The sequence below is a fragment of the Microtus pennsylvanicus genome, chromosome 1 (assembly GCF_037038515.1).
Source record: "Microtus pennsylvanicus isolate mMicPen1 chromosome 1, mMicPen1.hap1, whole genome shotgun sequence".
In the NCBI taxonomy this organism is placed as follows: Eukaryota; Metazoa; Chordata; class Mammalia; order Rodentia; family Cricetidae; genus Microtus; species Microtus pennsylvanicus.
Window position 1 is genome coordinate 182,060,874 of NC_134579.1, and position 22,885 is coordinate 182,083,758.

The 22,885-nt window shown below is 40.6% G+C and overlaps 1 protein-coding gene across 4 annotated transcripts in view; it reads left to right on the top strand.

Annotated features, from left to right (window-relative positions):
• Window positions 1–22,885, top strand: part of Nkain2 (sodium/potassium transporting ATPase interacting 2) — a 1,019,122-nt gene that overhangs the window by 982,720 nt on the left and 13,517 nt on the right. For all 4 annotated transcript variants that reach the window (XR_012907510.1, XR_012907511.1, XM_075946344.1 and 1 more), the window contains exon 5: window positions 11,689–11,749. Coding sequence is in view for 2 of the 4 variants with exons in the window: in XM_075946344.1 (XP_075802459.1) it covers window positions 11,689–11,749 (61 nt within the window). In the remaining 2 variants the exon portion in view is untranslated. The remainder of the gene's footprint in view (window positions 1–11,688; window positions 11,750–22,885) is intronic.

The window sequence follows — 22,885 nt, forward strand, 5'->3', positions numbered from 1 at the left end:
AATACTTTGGTGGCTTTGGGGAGTTAGACTATGTTTTATATTATTATTTTTATGTTATTATTTTAGCATGAGACTCTGGGGACAAAAGATGGAAAATTAAATTTCAAGTGACATGTTTGCAAGTCAATTTGACAAGGGGTGGACAGTGCTGGTTAGCTTTAGCCATCAAATTGTATCATTTTTTCAGGAAAAGCTTTTTAAATAGATTTGACTAATTAAAATAGAATTTTAACACTCCTCCCCCTTTGGGAGGATATTCTTAATGAAAAATTATCTAGAGCAGACTAGCCTGTGAGCATGTCTATAGGGTACTGTTTTGGTTGATAATTAATGTAACCCAGACAATGTGGGCAGCACCATTCCCTAGACAGAGGCTCCTGAATAACTGGGGAGAACGCTAGCTAAAGTCAAGCAAGCAAATACGTATTTATTTTTCTACCTGCTCTTGACTGTAGGTGTGATATAACTAGCTGCCTGAGTTCTGCCTTCATCTCTCCTAAGTTGTTTTTTATCTAGGTATTTGTCATAGCAACAAAAATTTAAGTAGAATGGGGAAAGAGGGGAGAATAAGAGGGGACAATTGGCAAAAACAAATTTTGAAAAATGCCATAATGAAACCTAATACCTTGTATTCTAGAAATAAAGAAAGGGGAGATTGCAGGTTGGATATTAGTATTCCTATTGATACTATAGGCTATAAATACAGGAATCCCACCAGCGAGATGAGCTTTTTATGGTCATATCCACTTCCTTTTAACCCCTACCTTTGTGCCTCTAGCAACCCGTAGTCTACTCTAGATTTGTGTAATTTTATCATGTAACAACTAGTATGGTCTGAGTATTGCAGTACTTGGCCAAACTCTACCTCTCAGATGGCTAACCAGAAGGATATAGAGTTCTAGGCCAGCCTAGACCACATACTAAGAATGTGTGTTTTAAGACAAGCAAACAAAATATGTGGAATTAAATGATAAAGATTTGGGGAGCTTGAGGGTCGGTTCAGTGGCTAGGAGCACAGGCTGCTCTGGCAGAGGGCCAGAGTTCAGTTCCCAGTATGTATCTAGAATGTCTCAGAACCACCTATAACTCTAGTTGCAGGGCATCTGATGTCTTCTGGCCCCAAAGGCAAGGCAACTGTGCTCGCATGCACATACACATACATATAAATTAAAGGAATAAAATTTAGTCTAAATAATATAAAATTTTGAAATTGACTTTTGTCAAAAAACATAGCTCTATGGAAATTCTTTCAAATTGTTGCATAAATCAATAATTATTTCTGTGCTGTTGCTGAGCAGTATTTTACAGTGCAGGGGTAGACACTGTTTAATTCTTTGTGCCCTGAAGGACATCTGTATTGCGCCTCACTTTTAACCATTGTGAGCAAAAGTGTTGCAAAGAGCAGACTATGGTTTTGGCGTCCGCAAGTTTATTCCTTTCTGAAGAGAATGCTCTAGAGAGCAGCTGTTGAGTTAGACAGAAAACATGTCTATGGTCCTTAAGAAACCTGTTTCCAGATTGGTGCCACATAAATATTGTCTCTTCCTACTTTTAAACTTTTTCTTTGATCTTCCAAATTTTGACTACATCTGTGAACTTGATTTAAGTGATGCTTTTTGGAGCTTACTCCAATTATTGAATTTAGAAGTTCGTGAAGATTTTGTTAAGCAAATTGAGGAAGTTTTCACTCAATACTTTCTGTGGGTGTTATCAGCGCTGCTGCCATCTTCTTTACTTTTGTACAGGCGTGAATGTTGGTCCCTTGGTTACTGTCCCGTGGATCCTGCTGCTTTTGGTCACATATTTCCTCTCCTTCTCTGTTGCCCAAGGAGATGATTTCTGGCTCTTGCCACCAAACCTGAAGATTATTTTCTTGGGACATTCCATTCTCCAGCTGTTTTCTTATTTTAGTAACTGCATTATTTTTTACTTCTAAATTTCCAGTTTTTCCACTTTGGTTTGTCCTCATTTCTAGCTATTTTTTGAGACCTGCCTGACTTCTTTTCTTCTTTGGTTTAATTTGTATATTCACAAATGATTATTGAAGCTTTTAACGGTTGTTAATTTAAAATACTTGTCAGATAATCACTTCCATTGACTCTCGTTTTAGTCATATCAAGAAGCTCCTTGGTTTGGTGACTATTTTTTTTAATTGCAGTTTAATTGACACATGGACATTTAGGGTATCACGTTATGAAACTCTGGGTTTTAATTAAGAATTCTGCTTTGGGGTCAAGATGGCCCCGAAAGCGAAAGAGGAAGCCCCTGCCCCTCCCAAAGCTGAAGCTAAAGCGAAGGCCTTGAAAGCCAAGAAGGCAGTGTTGAAAGGCATCCACAGCCACAAAAAGAAGATCCACACATGGCCCACCTTTTGGCAACCTAAGACCCTGCGGCTACGAAGGCAGCCTAAATACCCCCAGAAGAGCGCTCCCAGGAGAAATTAGCCTGACCTCTATGCCATCATCAAATTTCCCCTGACCACCGAGTCAGCCATGAAGAAGATAGAAGACAACACACTTGTGTTCATTGTGGACGTCAAGGCCAACAAGCACCAGATCAAACAGGCTGTGAAGAAACTCTACGACATCGATGTGGCCAAAGTCAACACCCTCGTAAGGCCCAAGGAAGAGAAGGCGTCTGTTCGATTGGCTCCTGATTATGATGCTCTGGATGTTGCCAACAAAATTGGAATCATCTAAACTGAGCCCAGCCGGCTAATTCTAAATATACACTTTTTCACCATTAAAAAAAGAGAAAAAAGAATTCTGTTTTTGTTAATTCACCCCCATAAAGTTTTGGCAAGGGGAAGGAGAAGGCTAGATCACTTCTGTCAAGTGGGACCAGGGTCCTCATTAGACTCGACAAAGATTGACAATGGGAAGGGCTGTCATTATGGCTGAGAGGCACTGAATGAACCGCCCTCTAACCCTAGCCCCTCGCTGCTGACATCAAGGCTGATATAGGTCAGAGGACACTTTGAGGCTCCTGGGTGCCTCTCACAGACACTGCAGCTTAAGGATGGTCCTCATTATTGTTGAGCATTGGTAAACAGTCAGGACTCTTACACTATCTCTTCTGGCATCACTTCAATAGGGTGGACTAGGGTGCTCTATTACTGTAAAGTGAAGCTAGGAATTGAGATTCCCTAACGTGGAAGAATAGTGGACTCTTCTTAATTCCTAGAAGAAATGAAGATCTACAGTCCTTGTTTGGCTTCTCAGACTCCATAACCTGGCCATGGAGGAAACCTTTGTTCCCTGCTCTTTGCTGTGGTGGCTAAGGAATGAGAATATAGTTGTTTCTGTTTTTTCCTGTGGCATTGACTGAAGAAGGGGTCATTATCTAATAAACTGTTTCTTGCTACCCTGCCACTTTCCTATCCTTTGGTGAGAAAGAACAGGCTTCCCTAAGGGCTTAGGACTCAGTTTTAGACTCAGGGATGCTCAACTCTGAATCTAGTGTATATGGACCAAGAAAACACAGGAGGGAAAATAAACAAGAAAGAAAATAAGAGAAGAAAGAAAGGAAAGAAGATAGGAGAAACAGAGAGGAAGAATTTACCTTGCATCCCTCCTTGGAGAACAAGGTTCCTTGTAGTACTGACTTCTTTCCACCTCTTCAGCTCTTATGTTGGCCACACATTTGATGCTCAGGTATTTTACTTGCACTTAGTTAGAAGGGCTGACAAACCCATCTTCCTAGAAACAGAATCACAATCTATAATGTTTTAAACACTGGGGTGGTTACATGTTAGATTATCAACATACTTGCCAAAGGGTTTCCCTTTCCTTTGACCTCTTAGCTTCTACGTGAATATCAAGGTTATCCAATCACAGTTTAGTTTAAACTGGAAATTTTAATCTGGTTTAGTTCTGGAGAGAAAAATATTATTCTTTCTGTCAGTAATGATGTTAGGAAGATCAATAACACCTCACCAAGTGAATTAGAAGTGAACAAATAATATTAGATATATGAAGATGACAAAATGGGGGAAAATAAAATGATTTCCACTTAGTTGTACTTCAGATGCCAAAAATAAGTGACTCAAATACTTTTTTCTCCTAAGTGGGGAACAATTCCTTTTTCTAGCATGATACTATGTGAATCTTTCATTATTATTCTACCCATATTTAAAGAAGAAACAAACTTTTAAAAAAAATTAAAAATCTTTTTGGAGATTATTTTTCTTTTGTTTTGTTTTGATTTTTTATTTTGTTTGTTTGTTTTTATATCCCAACCAATATTTTCCCCTCCAACCTCTCCTCACAGTTCTTCCCTCCCACCTTCCCTCTTCCCTGTCCCCCATCTTCTCATCCTCCTCTGCTTCTATTCAGACACAGGGCAGGCATACCTCCCATGGATATCAGCCAGCCATGCTATATAAAGTTGCAGTGAGACTAGGCACCCCGTCTTCTATAAAGTCTGGATGAGGCAATCTGGTAGAAGAAAGGGGTTCCAATAGCAGGCAACAGAGTCAGAGACAGCCCCTATTCTCACTGTTAGAAGTCCTGCAAGAAGACCAAATTACACAGTTGTAATACATATGCAGAACAGGAGGGATCAGTTTGTGGGGGATGGAGGAAAAACATACTGAGAGAGACAACTAGGATCTGTGGTGTCTCTGGGATGAGCTAGAAACCTCGAATAGTGGAAAATCCCAGGAATCTGTGAGGGTGACTAGTTAAGACTCAGTAGGGGATATGGAGCCTGAACCTCTTATCTTCTATAGCCAGGTGAGCCTTTTAGTGGAGGGACTGGGACACCAACCCAACTGCAAACCCTTCGACCTACAATTTGCCCTGCCTACAAGATGTGCTGGAAAAAGGATGGCACAGAAATTGTGGGGGTGACCAACTAATGACTGGACCAGCTGGAGAGTCATACCCCAAGGGGGAACTCACCCCTGAGGACCAGGACACAGAATGGGGACAGCCCAGAAACCTAGGATAGAACCAAATACAGCTGGCAAAAAAAAGCGAGGCAATGAAATGATTCCTAATGGTACTCTGCTGTACTCTGCCTAGCCCAACTGTCATCAGAGAGGCTGCATCCATCAATTGATGGAAGCAAATACAAAGACCCAAAGCCAAACATTAGGCACAGTTGGGGAAATCCTGAGCAAGAAGAAGGATTTGTAGGAGCCAGTGGGGTCAAGGACACCATAAAGAAAAATGACGGAATCAACTAACCTGAACTCATAGAGGCTCACAGAGACTCAACCACCGATCAGGGAACCTGCATTGGACTAAGATTTGCTTATTCCTATTTTGTGTGTATGCGTGTTTTGCCTTCATGTATGTTTGTGTGCAGCATGCATGCCTGGTGTCTGTGGAGACCAGAAGAGGGTGTTCAATCCTCTGGAACTAGGATTAGCCACAGCTGTGAGCCACTATAGGGGTGCTCAGAATCTATACAAGACCCTCTGCAAGAACAGCCTGTGCTCTTAACTACCGAGCCATCTCATCAGCCCCAACCATTTGATTTTAATTACAATAACTCAGATCTGTAACAATAACATGAGTGGCTATCCTCTTCTTCATACCCAGTGGCTTTTTTTCAAATTGTCAGAATGCATCTGCGCTGGGCTCATACTCTTTTTTCTGAACATAATTCTTCTTTCCCAGTTCTTTTCTAAACACTTCTTAGAAAATGTTGCCCATTTGCCCTTTCCCCTCTATATTCTCTCTCAAAGCCTTTTGCGTCTCTCAGATTTGTCACAAGCATGCCAGCCTACAATCCGCTCTGGGAATGGCCTGCCATCTCGCGGGGGGGATTGACACACTAATCTATTCTTAAAGAATGAGTGGATTGCTTTAGGTGCCAGGCTGAGTTGGGTAAGAAGGGAAGAGTGTAGAGGATTAGCACTCTCTGTTGCCATAGTGTGGAAATGAGTTAAGGGAAAGGAGAGGGGAAAGCACTATATTGTTTTCCTGCAAACCACTAACACCTTTCCAGGGACTGAGTTCTCAGTAGCTGTTGTAGAAACGCAGTAAAAACGCTGGGCATCACTTCAGGAGGGATGTGGACTCTGCCATTCTCAAGAACCGCTCCCTACATGTGTAGAACAAGAGCAACTAGATACACAGAGCCCTGCTGATTGAACGCTGGTCTGCCTTCACAATTTCCATGTCTACTGCTCTAGCATGAGGTTCCTAAACTTCCATCACACAGACGTAACTTTCCTACTTCAGGATCTTACTCCGGAAAAGCAACTTTTATTACTTGTCTTCTGCAAAAATCCATATAAATTAATCCAAGAATGGTTGCAGGGATTAATGAACCAATACATGAAAGTAACTGTACTGCTTGTCACCTGTACGATTATTTTCCCTCCTGGCTACTTCTCAAATCTATTTCAAATGACAAATTCTACAAGATGGCAAATTCCTTAAGGCTAGGACTGTATTTAAATCGTGGCTCTAACCAAGGGCAATTTTGCCCTTTGAAAAGGACATATGGCAATGTCTGGAGACAATTTTGATCATCTCAGTGGTTGACTGTCTTTGTTGTAGGATGGTACTGCTTAAATGTGCACAGCTTCCACAGTGGAAAGCTGCCCAATCATAAATGTCAGTTGGCAACCCAGGGTGAATCTCCATGGTGGCTTAGGTAGCATTTAAGAGATGCGCAGCATTGGAAACATTAGAGATTATTAAAAACTCTGAAATTGTCTACTACTGGTAAACTTTATAAATTGCTAGTGAAAAGTTAGAAATATATAGGTAAAGGAAAATTGGAAGCCAGCAGAGTTTTTTAATCTGATGAACTGGGGAAAAGCACATCTACGTTTGTATTTAGAGGTGACCAATTTAAAAGCTAAACTCCTCTTAATCAACAGGCTTTTATAATAGAATGCAACAGGATTTACTTTTGGATCAAAGGCGCTCCCCTGGTAGTTAGAGAATGCAGCTGAATGCAATTATAAGCTCACTGATAAGCAGGATGCAGGTCCTTAGCTGTATTCGGAGAGAGTCCACTTAATAATTGAGAATCTAGCAGCGACACTTTAATGAGGAGTTTAAAAACACACTGGCCCTGAATCTCAGAATTTGTCAATACTTGTTACCTAGATTTTCATTTCAAAGTAATGAAGTGATAAGTAGGAATCAAGAGGAAAGTTTGTGATTGAGAAAAAATTGCTTTGCAAATAGTGCAACAAGTACTTAAAGGCTGAACTAAGAGATAAACCATTGATAAGTTGGTAAAACTTAGACACATAGAGTAGGAATATAGTGTGGAAAGGAAAGTGGAGAGTTACAGGCAGTGCCCAAGCGACTTACACAACATCACAGATCATTAACCAGCTAGGGCCAGACCCATGTCCCAAGAATAATACGCCGATGAGACAGACCATTCAGAGAATAGAGCCTTCCCATGACTCTTGGTAAGTAAGAGAGAAAGGGTTAATATCATCCCATGTAAATGATCAAATCACAGCGTGACTTTTTTTTCATTTTTATTGTTAGTTTTTAAAGTTGTACTGTATGTAGTTGGCTTTCTGTTGCTGGATAACTGGCCTGACTGAAACCAGCTTGGGAAGAAGATGGGTTTATTTGGCTTACCTTCAGGGTTAGCAGTCCATCCTGGAGGGAAGTGTGGGCAGGAACTCAAGCAAGAACTGAAGCAGAAATCATGGAGAAATGCTGCTTACTGGCTTGCATGCAGACTCGTGTTCAGCTACCTTTCTTTTACATCCCAGTCCCACCTGCCTAAGAATGGCACTGCCCATAGCAGGCCCTCCCGCACTGACTAATAATCAAGAAAATGCCCCCTCAAGACTTGCCCATGGGACAATCTAATGGAGTCAGTCCTGCAATTGAGGTTCCTTCATCTCAAGTGAGTCAAGTTAACAACAAAATTTAGACATCACAGCAACAAAAAAATAATGGATTTTGGATAATCACGTGGTCATCACTAAAAACATTACTTTTTTTTACTCATCAGGTTATATCTATATAAATACTTATTATATATACATACATATATATAATAATTAAAGAATAAAAGGCCAAGAATTTGAGAGGGAGGGAGTATGGAAGGAGGATGAGTGGAGAAGATGAAGGGGAAAGTAATATAATTACAATTTGTTTAACTAAAATAAGCTTTTTAATGAGCCTTGTGTTATTTCATATATTTAATACATTAGAATTTGTTCAGGTTTTTCTGTTTGTTAATGTATAGTTTACATTTTAATTAAAGCAGGCTACCTGTTTGTGATTTGCCTTTTTCAAGAAAAAGAAATGAATGAGTAACTTCATTGCCTAGGACTTTGTTACAGGCACAAGATAAACCAGTTTGGGGTTAGAGAATATTCAGGTCTCTGCATCTCACCCTTTCCCCAAATACTTGCAAGTTAATGATTATCATACATAAAGCCAGTTAGAAACATGAAGATGACCATCTCTAAGCATTTTCTCCCTTTTTGAAAATGTGTACTCAATATATATGCATACACACACACACATACACACACACACACACACACACACACACACACACACACGTTTTCCTTTGCTCCTGAAAAGTTTCATGTCCACCCTAACCATGGAATGTGTGCTTTGGGTCAGTTTAATGTGCTGCTTTTGGGATCAACTCTCTCAACTTTTTCCATGAGACCTTCTTCTCTCACTGGGTCTTGGGGTTATCTTAGATATTTATGTAATGTGTGGAGCTTGAAAATTTGAGCGGCCAATCCCTCATAAGTGTCCCAAGCAAAGCCAATAGAGTTCCTTCTAACCCAGGATCAGAGTACATTTATTGGGTTTCCCTTTGAAGCCTGTGCCTTTCATGGGGTGTTCCCCTCGACAGTGCCACATTTTGGGGTGGGAAAGAACAGGTGTTTCCTCTTCTCAGCATCTTCATCATCTGGTTCTCACAAATGTCTTAAGCTAGAGGCTTGGCAAGTTCACAATAAACAGCAGAAAAACTCAAAATGCTGAATTTGAGGAGTAATGTCAGGAGACAAAGGCCAAACGATAATTAATCAATACATTTCAAAGACACTGAAAAACAAAACAAAACAAAAAAAATGCTTCAAAGTTTCAAAAGCATACAAAATACGGACCAAAATGTCTTTAGTGGTCTGAAAGCGACTGAATAAGCGAAACAAAACTGCCCAGGCCAAAATACTTTCAAAGCAAAGAAACAAATCAGATACCATAAACAAAGTACTTTGAAAGCATATGAAAAGACTATCTATCAAAGTCGAGTCCTTCTTAGCCAGCCCAGAACACACAAAATGGACCAGTGACCAAACTAAAGGAGTCTGGAGCCCCAGGAAGAACTCAGCAACAATTCACTGAGGATATGACTCCTGTCCTAGACTCAAGGGGTCTATGCAGACATTGGTTTTCATTCAGGTGATTCATCCGATGAAAAGTGAGCCATTATCTCAGTCCTATGTTGCAGCGCCATAACTGTCAACAGAAAAACTACAGCCCCCATCTGAAAGGGATTAAGAGTTTATTTTGGAGCCATTTTGAGTGACTACGACCTAGAAACACAGATTTAGGTTACCCTGCATTCCGTGTTGCTGTATCTAAGCAGTTTTTAAAAGGCTTGACAGTTTTATAGAACGGAGAACGTTGTAACTCAAGGCAAGTTTAAAACCCATTAGTGGGTACATAGGGGAAATTTTCCTTTAAGCTCAAGATGTTATTCAATGGCATCTTTAGGTTTTGCACTGATAGAAGATAGTTGTCTGCTAAGCCAATAGATTCTGAGGATTACCTGTTGACACAAGATGTTAGTTCTGATGGAGGGGGAGGGGAATGGCTGTTCTGCAGGGCCAGAACTTAGTCCCCTGTAAGGTAATTAGCTTCTGGACCTGCAACATCCCAATCTCTCCACAACACTGAAATTCTAATCAGCCAATCAGTCTCTGCAGACGCTGAATACTTTCAGGAGGTTTCATTCACAGCTAGGTGCAACTTCCTCTCAGAGGTTTTCATTCACAGGGGTCAGCACTCACTTAGACCAAAGCCTGGCTGAACTGTCACCATGATCACCATTCTGAGAAGATACTTTTATGGTACATCCACATCCATGTTGATTGCTACATTACTCACAAGAGGCAAGATAAGGGATCAGCCTAGATGTCCATCCATAAACGAATGATCGAGAAAATATGATACATATACACAACACAATTTTACTCAGCAATAAAGAAGAATGAAATTATGCCATTTGCAAGAAAGTAGGTGAACTTGAAGATAAACAAGTTGATTTTCTTAAAAGATACTGAGAAAGATAAATATAGCATGACTCCTATCATGCAAAATCTAGATTTAAATGAATATTTACATGAACAAGTATAAACATACTTAATACACAAAAGTAGAAAAGGCATAGTGAGGGCAGAGGGAAGAGGTCTATAATAAAAAGGAAAAAGGGGGGAAAACAAAATATCTCATATTGTCTCTTATTTACATACAGAATATAAAATTACATGTATAATTATATAAATATATAGACATACATATGTATATATAAATCATAAGGGATGCTGTAGGGAGAAAGGGAAATAGACAAATGAAAAGTGATAATGAAGTGCATTGGAAATGTATAAAAGAGCAGGATATGAGGATTAATTTGTGTGAAAAAAATCTCATAGTGAAAATCACTGTTTTGTATAATAACAAAACATAAAATTCAACACACTTGGATTGCTTCTGCTAAAAGGCACTTATCAGTAAATTATCTCATGTCCTCCTATCGGAGCTAAGAATTTAGTTCAATATGACAGATATGAAAGGGCACAAAGCCTTTCAATCTTGAGGCTTAGATGCCAAACGACTTCACTGAAGTTCACATTTAGAGGTTCACATCTCAGTGAGCAAGGACTCTGGTGACCATGGGGATCGTTTTGTGAGACTTTTCAGGAAAGCTGGTGTGAGCCGTGCAAGCCCGGGCTCAGAACATTCTGGCAATCCTCCTTCTCACAGGTACCTATCTCATTTGCATCTCTGTAATGTGTCGTCACAAGGATGGTCAGGATGGCTTGGTTCCTGCTCCATGCTTCAGGAAGAGTTTCTCTTACTTGCAAGGCACCCAAGCAACACACAATGGAAACTCGTTGGAGTCTTTTCTTCACAGCCTGTATTTATTTATTTATTTATTTATTATTTATTATTTATTTATTATTTATTTTGGCTTTTCGAGACAGGGTTTCTCTGTGCAACAGCCTGACTGTCCTGGAACTAGGTCTTATAGGCCAGGCTGGCCTCAGACTCAGAGAGATCCACCTGTCCCTGCCTCTCGAGTGCTGGGATTAAAGGCATGCACCTCCACTGCCTGGACCCACAGTATATTTCTATAGTCAAGAAGAATTTGGTTTTAAAAACCTAGGTCCTGACTTCAAGAAAAGTCTGCTATAAATGTAAGTGTTGGGTCCATTCATGAATGACCATGGTTTTTTTCCTGTCTTTGCTCCTGAAATAATTGTTCCATGTTTACCTAGCAATTAGCAAATCACACACGTAAATGTCAGAGAAAAATAAAGCAATATATCCATCTAGGCATGTGGATACAGCTGGAGTTAAACATCCACAATAGAGTCAAGATCCAGTGAGGAACCATGTTGGAAGCTTAAATGTGAACCCAACTGCCTGTGTTTAAAATGCTGCTCCCCCAGGGAGGTCGAATCTCTGACCTTTGTCTGATGTCTAAAGCGCATCCCTTTTGTTTCAGCTGGCGGGCTTCATCTACGCCTGTTACGTCGTGAAATGCATCACTGAAGAAGAGGACAGCTGTAAGTATTAAAGCCCCACTCTGTGTCTTTCAAGTTCAAAGCCCCCTTAGTGCTTCCTGTCCAGCCTTCCTGCTCTGAGACAATACCCCTCACAACCCCAGCGGAGCAGGAAATAAGCCTTTGGTGCCTGTCATGCTAAGCTACTCTTCATGAAAGAGTCAGCATATTAAAGAAACAGAGAAGCTCTCATTTTAAAAACATGCTTTTCCCCTTTCATTGAAAGGATATTTCAAAAATCTGTTCTCAGAACAATTCTAGTAGAGAATACAGATGGGAGATTAGAGACAGAAGAGAACTGTAAATGCAGTTAGCTTGGATATTTTCCTTCGTTACAGTTCAGTTACTGTGTATTGCTAACTAATCTGTTTCATCGAGGACTACAAATCTCAACAACCAATAATTTGTAATAGTTCTTAGAACTCTCTCAGCAATTGAATTCCTAATGGAAATCAATTGCTACGACAATGATATGTATGCCATGATCTGAGATGGCATGACATAAAATGCTCTGACGTGGTCTGATAAGGCACTGTCTTGGCGTGGCACGTTAAGAATCAAAGTGATATGGCCCAATCTAATATTATAGATACCTGATGATACAACATGATCTGATATGTCATGGTCTGGCATGGTGTGCAAAGAAATGGCATGATATAATATGATGTGATTGATATATTATGATATGGCCCATGCTAAAACATTCTGAGTAGTGGGGCCGTATGTAGTTGGATATGCGGTAAAGGGGAAGGAGGGGTCTGATGGATTTCTTGATGTCTATGCATGCATGAGTACATAGAAATGCCTCTTAAGGAAAGGAGAGGAGACACAACACACTGAGGGTGGACAGGTTGTTGGAGGTGTAAACGAGGATATCCAGTAAGCACCCATCATATGCTCGGTCACCTTATTCAGAGACTGCAGCAGATACCAGATATGTGGATTGGTAAATATACGGCCCAAAGAGGTCATGGAATCAGCATCCTTCCAGAATCACACTTTGCAAAAGAGACTCCTAAAATGCTCATGCTCACTTCCCAAGACAAAAACAAATAAATTTGACACTGAAGATTCAGAATGCATGTTTATACACTGATGTCCCTGAGAGTAGTCCAACTTTGGAAAATTATCAAGAAAATTATTTTGACCTTTAATTTTTATGAAAAAGAAAAAGCATCCTCTGAAAGCAAACCTTGAAGAATTTGAGAGAGAGTATTGACGTCTGGGCAACACTGGGGCTAGTATCATATCTTCTTGAAGCTACCTGCTTACCAAATTAGTGAAGTCTCCGTCCCTAAGAGTACAGCCTAGGTTCTGTAACTTGGTGAGAAAACACAGTACCAATGAAGACAGGCTTTTGACTTCTGGGTGAATAAAGTAGGCAGGAGGGTGAAGTTGTACATCTCTGTGATCGGTGCTCCCAGACACGAATGTACCCAGCCAAAGTCAGAGGGAAGAAACATCGACTTCCAAGGAACCATGAACCAGGCAGAAGCAAGGACACAAACTATACTGAATGAAATGATAAGACGTAGAGGATGGTATACTGCACCACAGAGGAGTGGGGGGGGGGGGAGAAAGAGAGAGAGAGATTGAGAGTTAACTTTCCAGGCTTGCTGCACCCCCACTATATAGCCAAGGTTGACTTTAAGCCTCTACCTGACTCCTCCTCCCAAGCGCTGGATTGCAAGTTTATGCCATGTTTATGCACTGCTATGAGTTGAGCTCGGGGTCTCCTGCATGCTAGGAGAGCGCTGTACCTACTGAACTACATCGCTAGCCTAATGACAGACACATTAATGCAACATCTAATTTCCAGTGGGAAAGCCCTGAGCCTGGGCTTCTCTCTGCTTGACCCTGTCGTCTAAACCAGAGCCACAGCCTGGCAAATGGACCGCCCTGCACAAAGTCGCAGCACACCACTGCCACCTGCTGTCCACACTAGACTATGGCACCGGGTAGCGCGATGAGGATGCTTTGCTTTCTATGAATCAGTAGGGCTGCCATGATAACAGGCATCGGCAGCATCTAACAACAGAAACTCATTGTCTTCCAGGTCTGGATGCTGAACTTCCAAGGTCAAGGTGTCAGCATGCGCTTTGTTCTAAGAAAAGGCCTTATAGATGGTACCTTTTCAAAATCCTTATGAGGCCGTTTCCCTATGCCTTTCTTCTTATTTAAAAATTTCAGTCCAGTTGGACTGCAGCCTTGTCCTAGTGACCATCTTTAACTTCAATTAGCTCTTTAAAGGCCCTGTCTCAAGAACTGAAATTTAAACTTTCTATTCACAGACTGAATGGAGGAAACACAAATAAGGCTATAGCACACACACACACAGACAATAGTGCACACACATGCACATGAACACACAGTATGTTTTGTAGATGTATGAGTATATTTACAGGGGCAGAGCCAACCTAGCTTCAGACTAGAGCTTTGGGGTGCTAACACTGCTCAGCATGGCTGTATGTTCACTACGATCAGGCAGGAAACCCAGACAGCACCTCTAACTGCCATCTACTTTTAGAAGAAAGGTTCCGCACCAAGAAAAACTAAAACCTTGAACTCCAGCTCAACAGTTCTGCCTTATACCGGGCACGCATTTGAGCACAGCGACCCTCACTACACGCATAGATGTGTTTGTTCTGCCTTAAGAGAGCAGGCTTCCTCCAGGAGAGTGGGCACCCTCTCTGTGTGTTTTGTGGCAGAGCTCTCCTGTCTCTGGCCACACTGAGTTTTCCTGATAGCCCCAAGTCTCTTCCATTCCCCTGTGTTTGTTCTTGTTTACGAACTTCTGTAAAAGAAAAGAAAGCATCAGAGATTCCTGGTCTTCGTGACTTTTATCTTATACACAGCTCTTTCCTCTAGCTTACTTAGACCTCCCCTCAGCTGCACAGCAGTGAGCTGTACCACTTCAGCGACAGAGATAAGAATTTATCTTTATGTGTCACCTGCTATTAAAAGATACTTACAGAAGGTATCACTGATCCATGAGGAGAAAAAAAGTTCTTCAGCATATGACTTCTCAATTTTCATTACTGTTTGTTTATTCAAAGTATTTTAACTAGAACAAAGCACAACTAAATGTTGGTCTCTTGCAAATGCATCCATATTTAAGTACCTTTTACAAAGTAAAATAATTTTCATATCTGCAGGTTCCTTTATTTGAGGATTCAACCAACAGCAGGTAGAAAATATTTGGGCAGTGAGGGAAGAGTGCATTTGTACCAAATATGTCCAGACTTTTTGTCCTCATCAAAAGTTCACAAATAATATAATACAGCAACTTTCATTGCACAGAGCATTAGAACAGAATTGGATATTATGAGTGATCTAGAAGTGATTCCATGTGTACTGCGTGCTGTGCTGGAGTTATTATGTATATATTAAACTCTATGTCATTTTTCTAGGGTTCCTGAGCATTTGTGAATTTTTGTATCCATAAGAAGGGCCTGAAATCCCCAGGGTTACTGAGGGACGACTGTAGCTACCACCTTATCTAATGGAGATGCAATGTATTTCCAAATGTTATTCAATACTGAAATCACCTGGGACAAAGATGTGGAATGTCATTTAAAGATAATAACCTAAGGGACTTATTCTGGAAGCAATATAAGAAAATGAATTCCAGCTATTTAAATTTGGAGTTAGACACATACACATGCCCACCAACTAAACGCAAATGAATAAAAACCTGTCCTGAATTCTCTGGAGTCAAGTAGCCTAGGGACAAAAGTCACAATCAATTTATAGAATCTGTCTTTTAAAAAGAAAACCACAGAAAATTATCCACTGTTTTCAGGGTAATAATTTTCTATTATTTTTGTTTGATTTTTTTTTTCTAAAGCCTGCTGGCCTACACTGTTTGTCAAACTCCATTCTGTAGGTTTTGAGCACATTTCCGGATATCCAGGGTCCAGGACCGTCAGCCTTGGATGGAACTCCTGGAGCACAGTCACTTACTATGCAGGGGATGTACATGGAGATATATTCTGCCCTTAAAACATCATGCTTCATCTTGCTCATAAATGAATAGAGCTTTACTACAGAAAGCATAAACAATACAGATAAACAAAGCAGTAAGAGGAGAGACTATCAAAATGCCCACAACTGAGTCCTGGTCTGAAGATAACATTTTGGCACGCCGTATGCTTACTGGGCTTCATTCTGTCCTTGCTTTTCCACTGTCCTCCCCTCTGTGGTTTCTCCTTCCCACACTTCCTTCCTCCTCTTCTAACGGTCCGTCATCGGCCACGCTTCAGATGTGGTTGTTCAGATCATACTACACACTCTGTTTGGTAACCTGCCTTTTCTTGTTCTCTTAAATCATTCCTCAAACATAACCTCAGAAGTGGCAACAAGCTGTTCAGAACAAAGTACAGTGTGTTGTGTGCCTGATTGACAGGTGAGGTTGTGAAGGGGGAGAAAAGCCTTTTCTTCTTCAAGAAGAGTCACGCTCAGTCAATCCCAAAGACACATCGCTCAGTTATTATCATTTGGCCGTCTCTATAACAATTGCAATCTTAGGAGCTTAGAGATTACCAAACGAAATTTTCTTTTCTATACCTGCCAATTTCCAATGTGTCCAAAACTCACCATTTTCCCTCTTCTCTGAGCATCATCACCTATTAGTAAAGGCTGGAGATCCAGATGTTGAAGGCGGTTAACCTGTAGGTGTTCTGGGGAGCCCTGCTGGAGTCACAGTGAGAGATTACCATCTTCCCGCCCTCCCAACGCGCTGACGCCTCGCATTGTCTTTTCATTCTGCTGAGATTTCTTACCATGGAAGATTTCTTCAAGCTTTGAAATGATAAGACAAGTGCTACCTATTGCTCTACTCCAACACCTAAATCTTATAAACTTCTAAAGATTGACTCGCTGAGCTTCCGTAATCCAGAGCACTGAAGCTGACTCTCAGGATAAAAAGGTGTTGGGGTGCGGTCGGTACCCAGGCATCTCTCATGCCCCTCTGTGTCCTAGCACGGAGCTTATCCCCCCTTGGAGGAAGATTCGGTATGCTTTTGAGAAATAAAGGGTTAACCATTTGACTTTCCATAGTCATTTCTGTGGCACAAAGATGCGACCTCTCCTAAGACTTCAATTGATTCTAAGTACTTGGTGCACAGGGGTAATAAAGCATCTTTTTGCCACTTTCGGAACAAATGGAAAAGGGAGGAGGACTGATTTTTGCCGTACGTAAAAATAAAAGATTGAGTACGTGATCAGCATGGGAGACAAATGAACTCGCTGTGCCCCTGAGAGTTCAGCGGTCCCTTGGTCTCCAGCAGTAATGCGGGTCTCTACACAGCCTAGCTAGCGCGGGTCTCATCTCTGGCTTTTGCATTGCTCCCTCGTGTGGTCACTGAAGAGAAACGCACCAGCCCTGTTTCTCAATTTGGATTTTCAAATAAAAAGTGGAAGCTGATTCTTCAACAATGATTCCTTGTTCACTCCCTTTTCTCTACTAATTAATATTATCTCTATTAATATTTCTCCATTAATTAATATTAATATTTCTCTAGTAATTAATATTATCTACTCTGTTATACTAGACAGCTTCTCATGCACACAGACATGGTATATTAATCTTTATGTAAATCTAATCTTTCCAAGTCAAAACAATGAGGGGGAAGAAATGATTCATTTTTGGTTGAGGCCTGGGCTTCTAAGGAATCAATATAGAGGAAACAGCATTCAGAAAAGTAGAGAAGATGTTTATCCTAGACATACAAAGGAAGCAGTACCTGCAGAAAACATTTCTGGAGCCAGGAACTTAAATTAACCAGTAGAGGCAAAGAACAGGGCAATTGTTTTAATCAGCCTCAACAGAAAAGAATGCCAGAGCATATGGAAGTGATGAGGAGGAGAGGCAGGAGGACAGTCTTAATCATCTCCTTCTTGGCAGAAGGGTTGAGATAGACCAGATCTCTGAGGACCCACTAACAGATACATGGAACAAGAGCAATAGAGCAGAGATGCCTTGCATGTAGACCTTACAAGACCACTTTGTCACTGAGTGAGTTTGGAGGTAAGCCCTGGGTCCCAGTGGCGTTTAAAGAAGGTCTCTGTAGCAGAGAATGCTCTAGGTGGCCTCCGCTACAGCGGGTTGGTATTGTGTGGTAAGGGGTGAAAGAGAAACAAACCTGAGGCTCACAGGAGGTACGGTTTGTTTAAATAATAGAAAGTAATTAGACTGAAGACAAAAATCAGTGATGGCATTTTATAATTACGATTAATCTAAAGGTTAATTTCCTTTGGCGCAAGAATCTTATTTAAAACATTTACCAGGAAAGGAAATTAGGATGTTACTATCAAGAGGTTTAGAGCACTTCTGGGAATCCATGTCTATTATCAATTGGAAATTAGGTTAGGTCCGTGGTTGGAATTTCAATTCATTTCATATATATATAAAATAGGCAGTGACCCAATATCCAAACCAAAAAGGTTGGTTGGGGCAGACAGTGTGAAATTTGCATTTGTTTGTTTGTTTATATGATTAATTATAAATGTTTCCAATAAAGGAGTCTAGTGTATACATGAACAACACAATCCTGACACAAAAAGAAAATTGGATATGGCTTGCTGCCTTTGTAACTAATGAAGTTGATGCTGAACAAATTCCCAAGAGTGGGGCTGCTAAGGAATGGCACAGGTGCACATCCAACACCGCTGAGATAAACTGAGCAGGAGCAGTACTTCAGTGGGCTCCAAACCTGCCAATTCCATTCTTCTCTCCCGGGTCCTGTGTTGTTCATCACTGTTTTCCCACTGAGCTGTCGGGCCTCAAGTTCCAGATGCTGTAAGCAATCATCTTTCTATGTCCATGAGCGTTTCCAGGATCCTCCATGGATTTGTAAATACGGAAATCTCTTATGTAATATGGTGTGGTGCTTACAAATGACCTAGACATGACTCCAGTGTATTTTGAATCATCATTATAATACCTAACATGGTGCAAATGCCATATAAATAGTCGTTGCATTGTATTTTGAAAAAAAAATATCATCTTCATAGGTTCAGCACAGGCATCATCTTTTTTTTCTAGTACTTTCAATCCATGTTTGCTTATACCTATGCATGTGGAATATGAGGGGGGAGAGAGATGCGAATGAGCTCATCGTCCAATAAATTTGCTTAATAACATCAGCACATAATCACAACATCCAGCTAAAAATAACTAAGCTATGGATATGCTCCTTTAATGTTTGCCTCACTCCCATTGGTGTGCAAACTAATCCCAGACATATGGAATTAGAAAGAATCACAGAACTATGAACAATATTAGCAATCACATATTTTAATTCTCTAATTTTACAGTAGCAGAAAGGGACGCTGAAGTTGTCTTGCTAGAAGTAGAATAAGCTAGGGAAACAGAAGTGGAACCAGAGCTGGCTGGAATCTGGGGTCTTGAGTACACTTTTCACTTCACTTCACTCTGCTACCCTAGAGAACTTCTTTCAGCTGCTATTTATGGAGCAGTCAGTCGGTGCACTTTGCCAGGGGTGAAGCAAGAAACAAACTGATACCAACTTTACTTTTGTGATGTCTACAGTTCAACACACAATTCCCAGGGGGAAAGAGACTAATAATAAAGCATGAGGAAAACTCAGGCAAGGAAAGCTGGGGTACCATGGAATAAGGTCCACAGGATCTTAAGTGATTTTGAAGTCAGGGGCATTATTCCCTAGGGAAATGATACTCCAAATGAAATTATGAGGATAAATCACAGGGACATATACAATTGAGTAAAAATAGACATGTCTTGTTTTGTTTTTAAGCAGGCAACTGCTTTAACTAAGTTTAGGTCCATCTTGGCCAAATGACTACCATGATCCATACGTGGATAATTTTATGTTTTCTATTATCCTGAATTAGCTAAATTACTTTCAATGTTCCTACATATCAATAAGAATGTTGGGTAACCACTGGCTAATCTCTTTGCTGGAACTGCTACTGCCCTAACAAGATGATTTTTAGGCTTAGAAGTTTTGTGATTTTCCTTTCTATTCCTTGCAAGATAATATGATTACATATTATGTGTGTATTATGATATTAATATGATACAAACACTACAAAGCACAAAGCGAGGAATTTTTCTCTAATGAGTAATTATAGCATACATATTTACATTTTATTTCTCTGAATATACATACATTAATGTGCCCACCATTCTAATTAGTACTGTGCATTCTAAATATATCGTGGATGTCAGCTGAGAAGATATGCCAAATCATGTCTAGCTAGCTTATCTGTAACTTGCAATAACGGCTCCCTTCCATTTCTTTCTAAAAGGCATGTCATATATAATTGAAAGCAATTCTAACAAGGGTGAACAAAACAAAGACTGTGGGATCCAGTCAATCCAAATGGCAACCAAGCCCAGGCAAAGGAAGATGAAACTGACTTAGCCATGTCATGATAGTCTGTGTGCTTCTCCACATTTATGGAAGGAAGCAAAAATAACCGGATTCATCCTTTTCTGACACTTCAGTTTCTTCCCTTTCTTGGCTCTTATCCAGGTGCCTGATCACTCCTCCCTTCATCCTCACTTCTCCGTTATTTTCATTTGGCAGGCTGCTCTTGGAGCACCTTCATTACAATGGGAGAAAGCATCCCTGAGACCATTCTGGGATTCTTTGCCTGGTATACCTTCTCTTTCTCCTCATTCTCCTTCTTCTGTCCTGAAGGAAACTTTTCCTCCCTCATGCTTTGGATTATTGCTCTGATTGTCCCTTTGTCTTTACCCCTTCCTTATCTTCCTCTGCCTCCAGTGAGAACAAAGGCAGCGTTGCCCTTACAAGCACACTGACACTGGATGCCCAGCATCACCTACGTTTTTTTCACGCTTGGGTTTGCAGTATCCGTGCCTGAGTAAGCAACAGTGCACTTTCGCCATTTCTAATCTTGGGTGCTTGCCCATCACAGAGGAGAGTCACTAACCCTGTCTGCAAAGGCACACTCAGCATGCCTGGCTGGTTGCTAGCTGCTGCTCAGCAGTGCTTCACCCTTCTGACAGTGGAGTGTCACACTCTCCACAAGGCCTGCTTCTAATCTTTCCAAGCTCCCTAACCCAGATATCCAAACACAACTTGACTCTTTGGTCCTCTTCCCCAGACCCTCAACAACTCTGGCAAATATCCTGTTGTAGCCTTGAAGGCCTGCCCAAATCAGAAAGAAGCTGGTAAGCTTTTCTTGGCAGAGTACTCCATCCTCCACCAATTGACCTCCTGCCCAATCCAAGATGCTTGGCTCTCACTATCTATGATCTTGCCCACTTTTTCCTACACCCTTGCCAAAGATGCACCAGCCATTAGTAAATTAGGATGGTCCCATGCTCCCTTAGTCCTTGCTGATAACAAACAAGGCGATTTTTAAAAATCTTCAAAATATAAAAACTATCCTAAGCAGCTGCCCTTTGATAAATCTTCCTGCTATCTGTCACACAAGCTATTCTTTTACTTATTATAAGACCAAAGAGTGTCCATAGACCTGCCTCTGCCCCCCCCCAATTTATACTGATGATGTGCATGTTTATATCTTTCCTTATAAAACTCCAGTAAATTCAGAGTTTATCTCTTTCCCCATCCTTTCACCTGGCCTGAAACATTCTAAGTCTGTCGGGAAATATTCTAAATATAAATTTAAAGGATAATCCCAATCATTCTCCTTCTACAAAATATTTTGCTTTAAAAGATAAAGATGGGATCCAGCATCTACCCATTGTGTGTTTTTGGTGTTTTATACAAATAAGACATCTGATACTCTCAATCTTTTAAAGCTAAAATTCTTTAGATATCCCCAAAGATGTCAATAGCGGTATTTACGTCTTGGGGGTAGCCAATAACCATGTATGTAGACTTAAAGTTTATTTAGTAGAAGGGAAGTCATGCTTCATACTGTAAACCTAGCCAATGACCCATGCATGGTGAGGTCATGGATCCTAGGGAAACATCTTGAGAAATGCCACTTTCCTAAATCAGTGTAATCCCTAACTCTACTCTAAATATTTGTCTTTATACCCCCAGATATGTGTGCCTCTCACCCTTCATCAAAAAAAAAATTCCTTTTTTCAGCAGATGTGAACAATCACAGAAAGCCGTAACTAATTAAAATGCAGAGAACCAACTACAGTGTAACCAACCCCAACATGATGCACACACCTCATGGAACATTCCAGAATAGGGACAGAGGAACTGTGAGAGCCAGAGACACAGGATGTCTGCTACAAGATAGTGTCTACTGTATTAAAAAGGGAATCTGCATCCATGAAGTCTCAGCAATGTGTGCATGTGTGTGCATGCATGTTTGCCTATGTATGTGCATGCAAGTGTGTGTGTGTGCTTGTGTGCATGTGTGTGTAGCAATAATAATTTTAAAAGAAGAGACCAGGTATTTGAGGGGGTGTCCATGGGAGGAGTTGGTCGGGGAGGAGAGGCGAAAATTATCTAAAGTCATACTTATATATGAAATTCTCAAAAAAAAAAGGTTTAGTTATATTACAAAAGAAGAAATTAAACCTCAGAGGAAACATGATTTGCTTAGAAGTACATATTGTACATAGTTACACACCCTCCAGAGCACCCACTTTTGGCCATCCTCAGCTTCCTTGGGTCATTTCAATCGACACCACTATTCATCTGAAGACACTGACTCTGAGCTTATGTTCTCAACAGAAAATAATGCAACAGTCTTAAAAATTGGTTTGTGTTTGTTTTTGTCTTTTCAAGACAGGGTTTCTCTGTATAACAGGTCTGGCTGCCTTGAAACTGACTTTGTAGGCCAGTCCAGTCTCGAGCTCATATGGTTGCATCTGCCTTTACTTCCCGAGTGCTGGGATTAAAGGCATGTGCCACCATCGCCTGGTTTAAAATTTTATCTAAGACACTTCGCTTCCTGAGAATTAGCAGAAATCGACAAAGGAAAACATAGTTAAACATCTGAAAGTTGTATTTCATTTTTAATAGGAATTCAGAAATAAAAGTTTCAAGTGGCCATTCAAACAACTTCTAGCTAAATCCCCATTTTATTTATAATAACAGTAAGGTTATTCTTGCTTTTCATTTTCATTTATTATCAGGCGACAATGGCTTAGCATTTTAAAAATCTGCTTCTGATGCAACTAGGAAGGACATGAAAAAT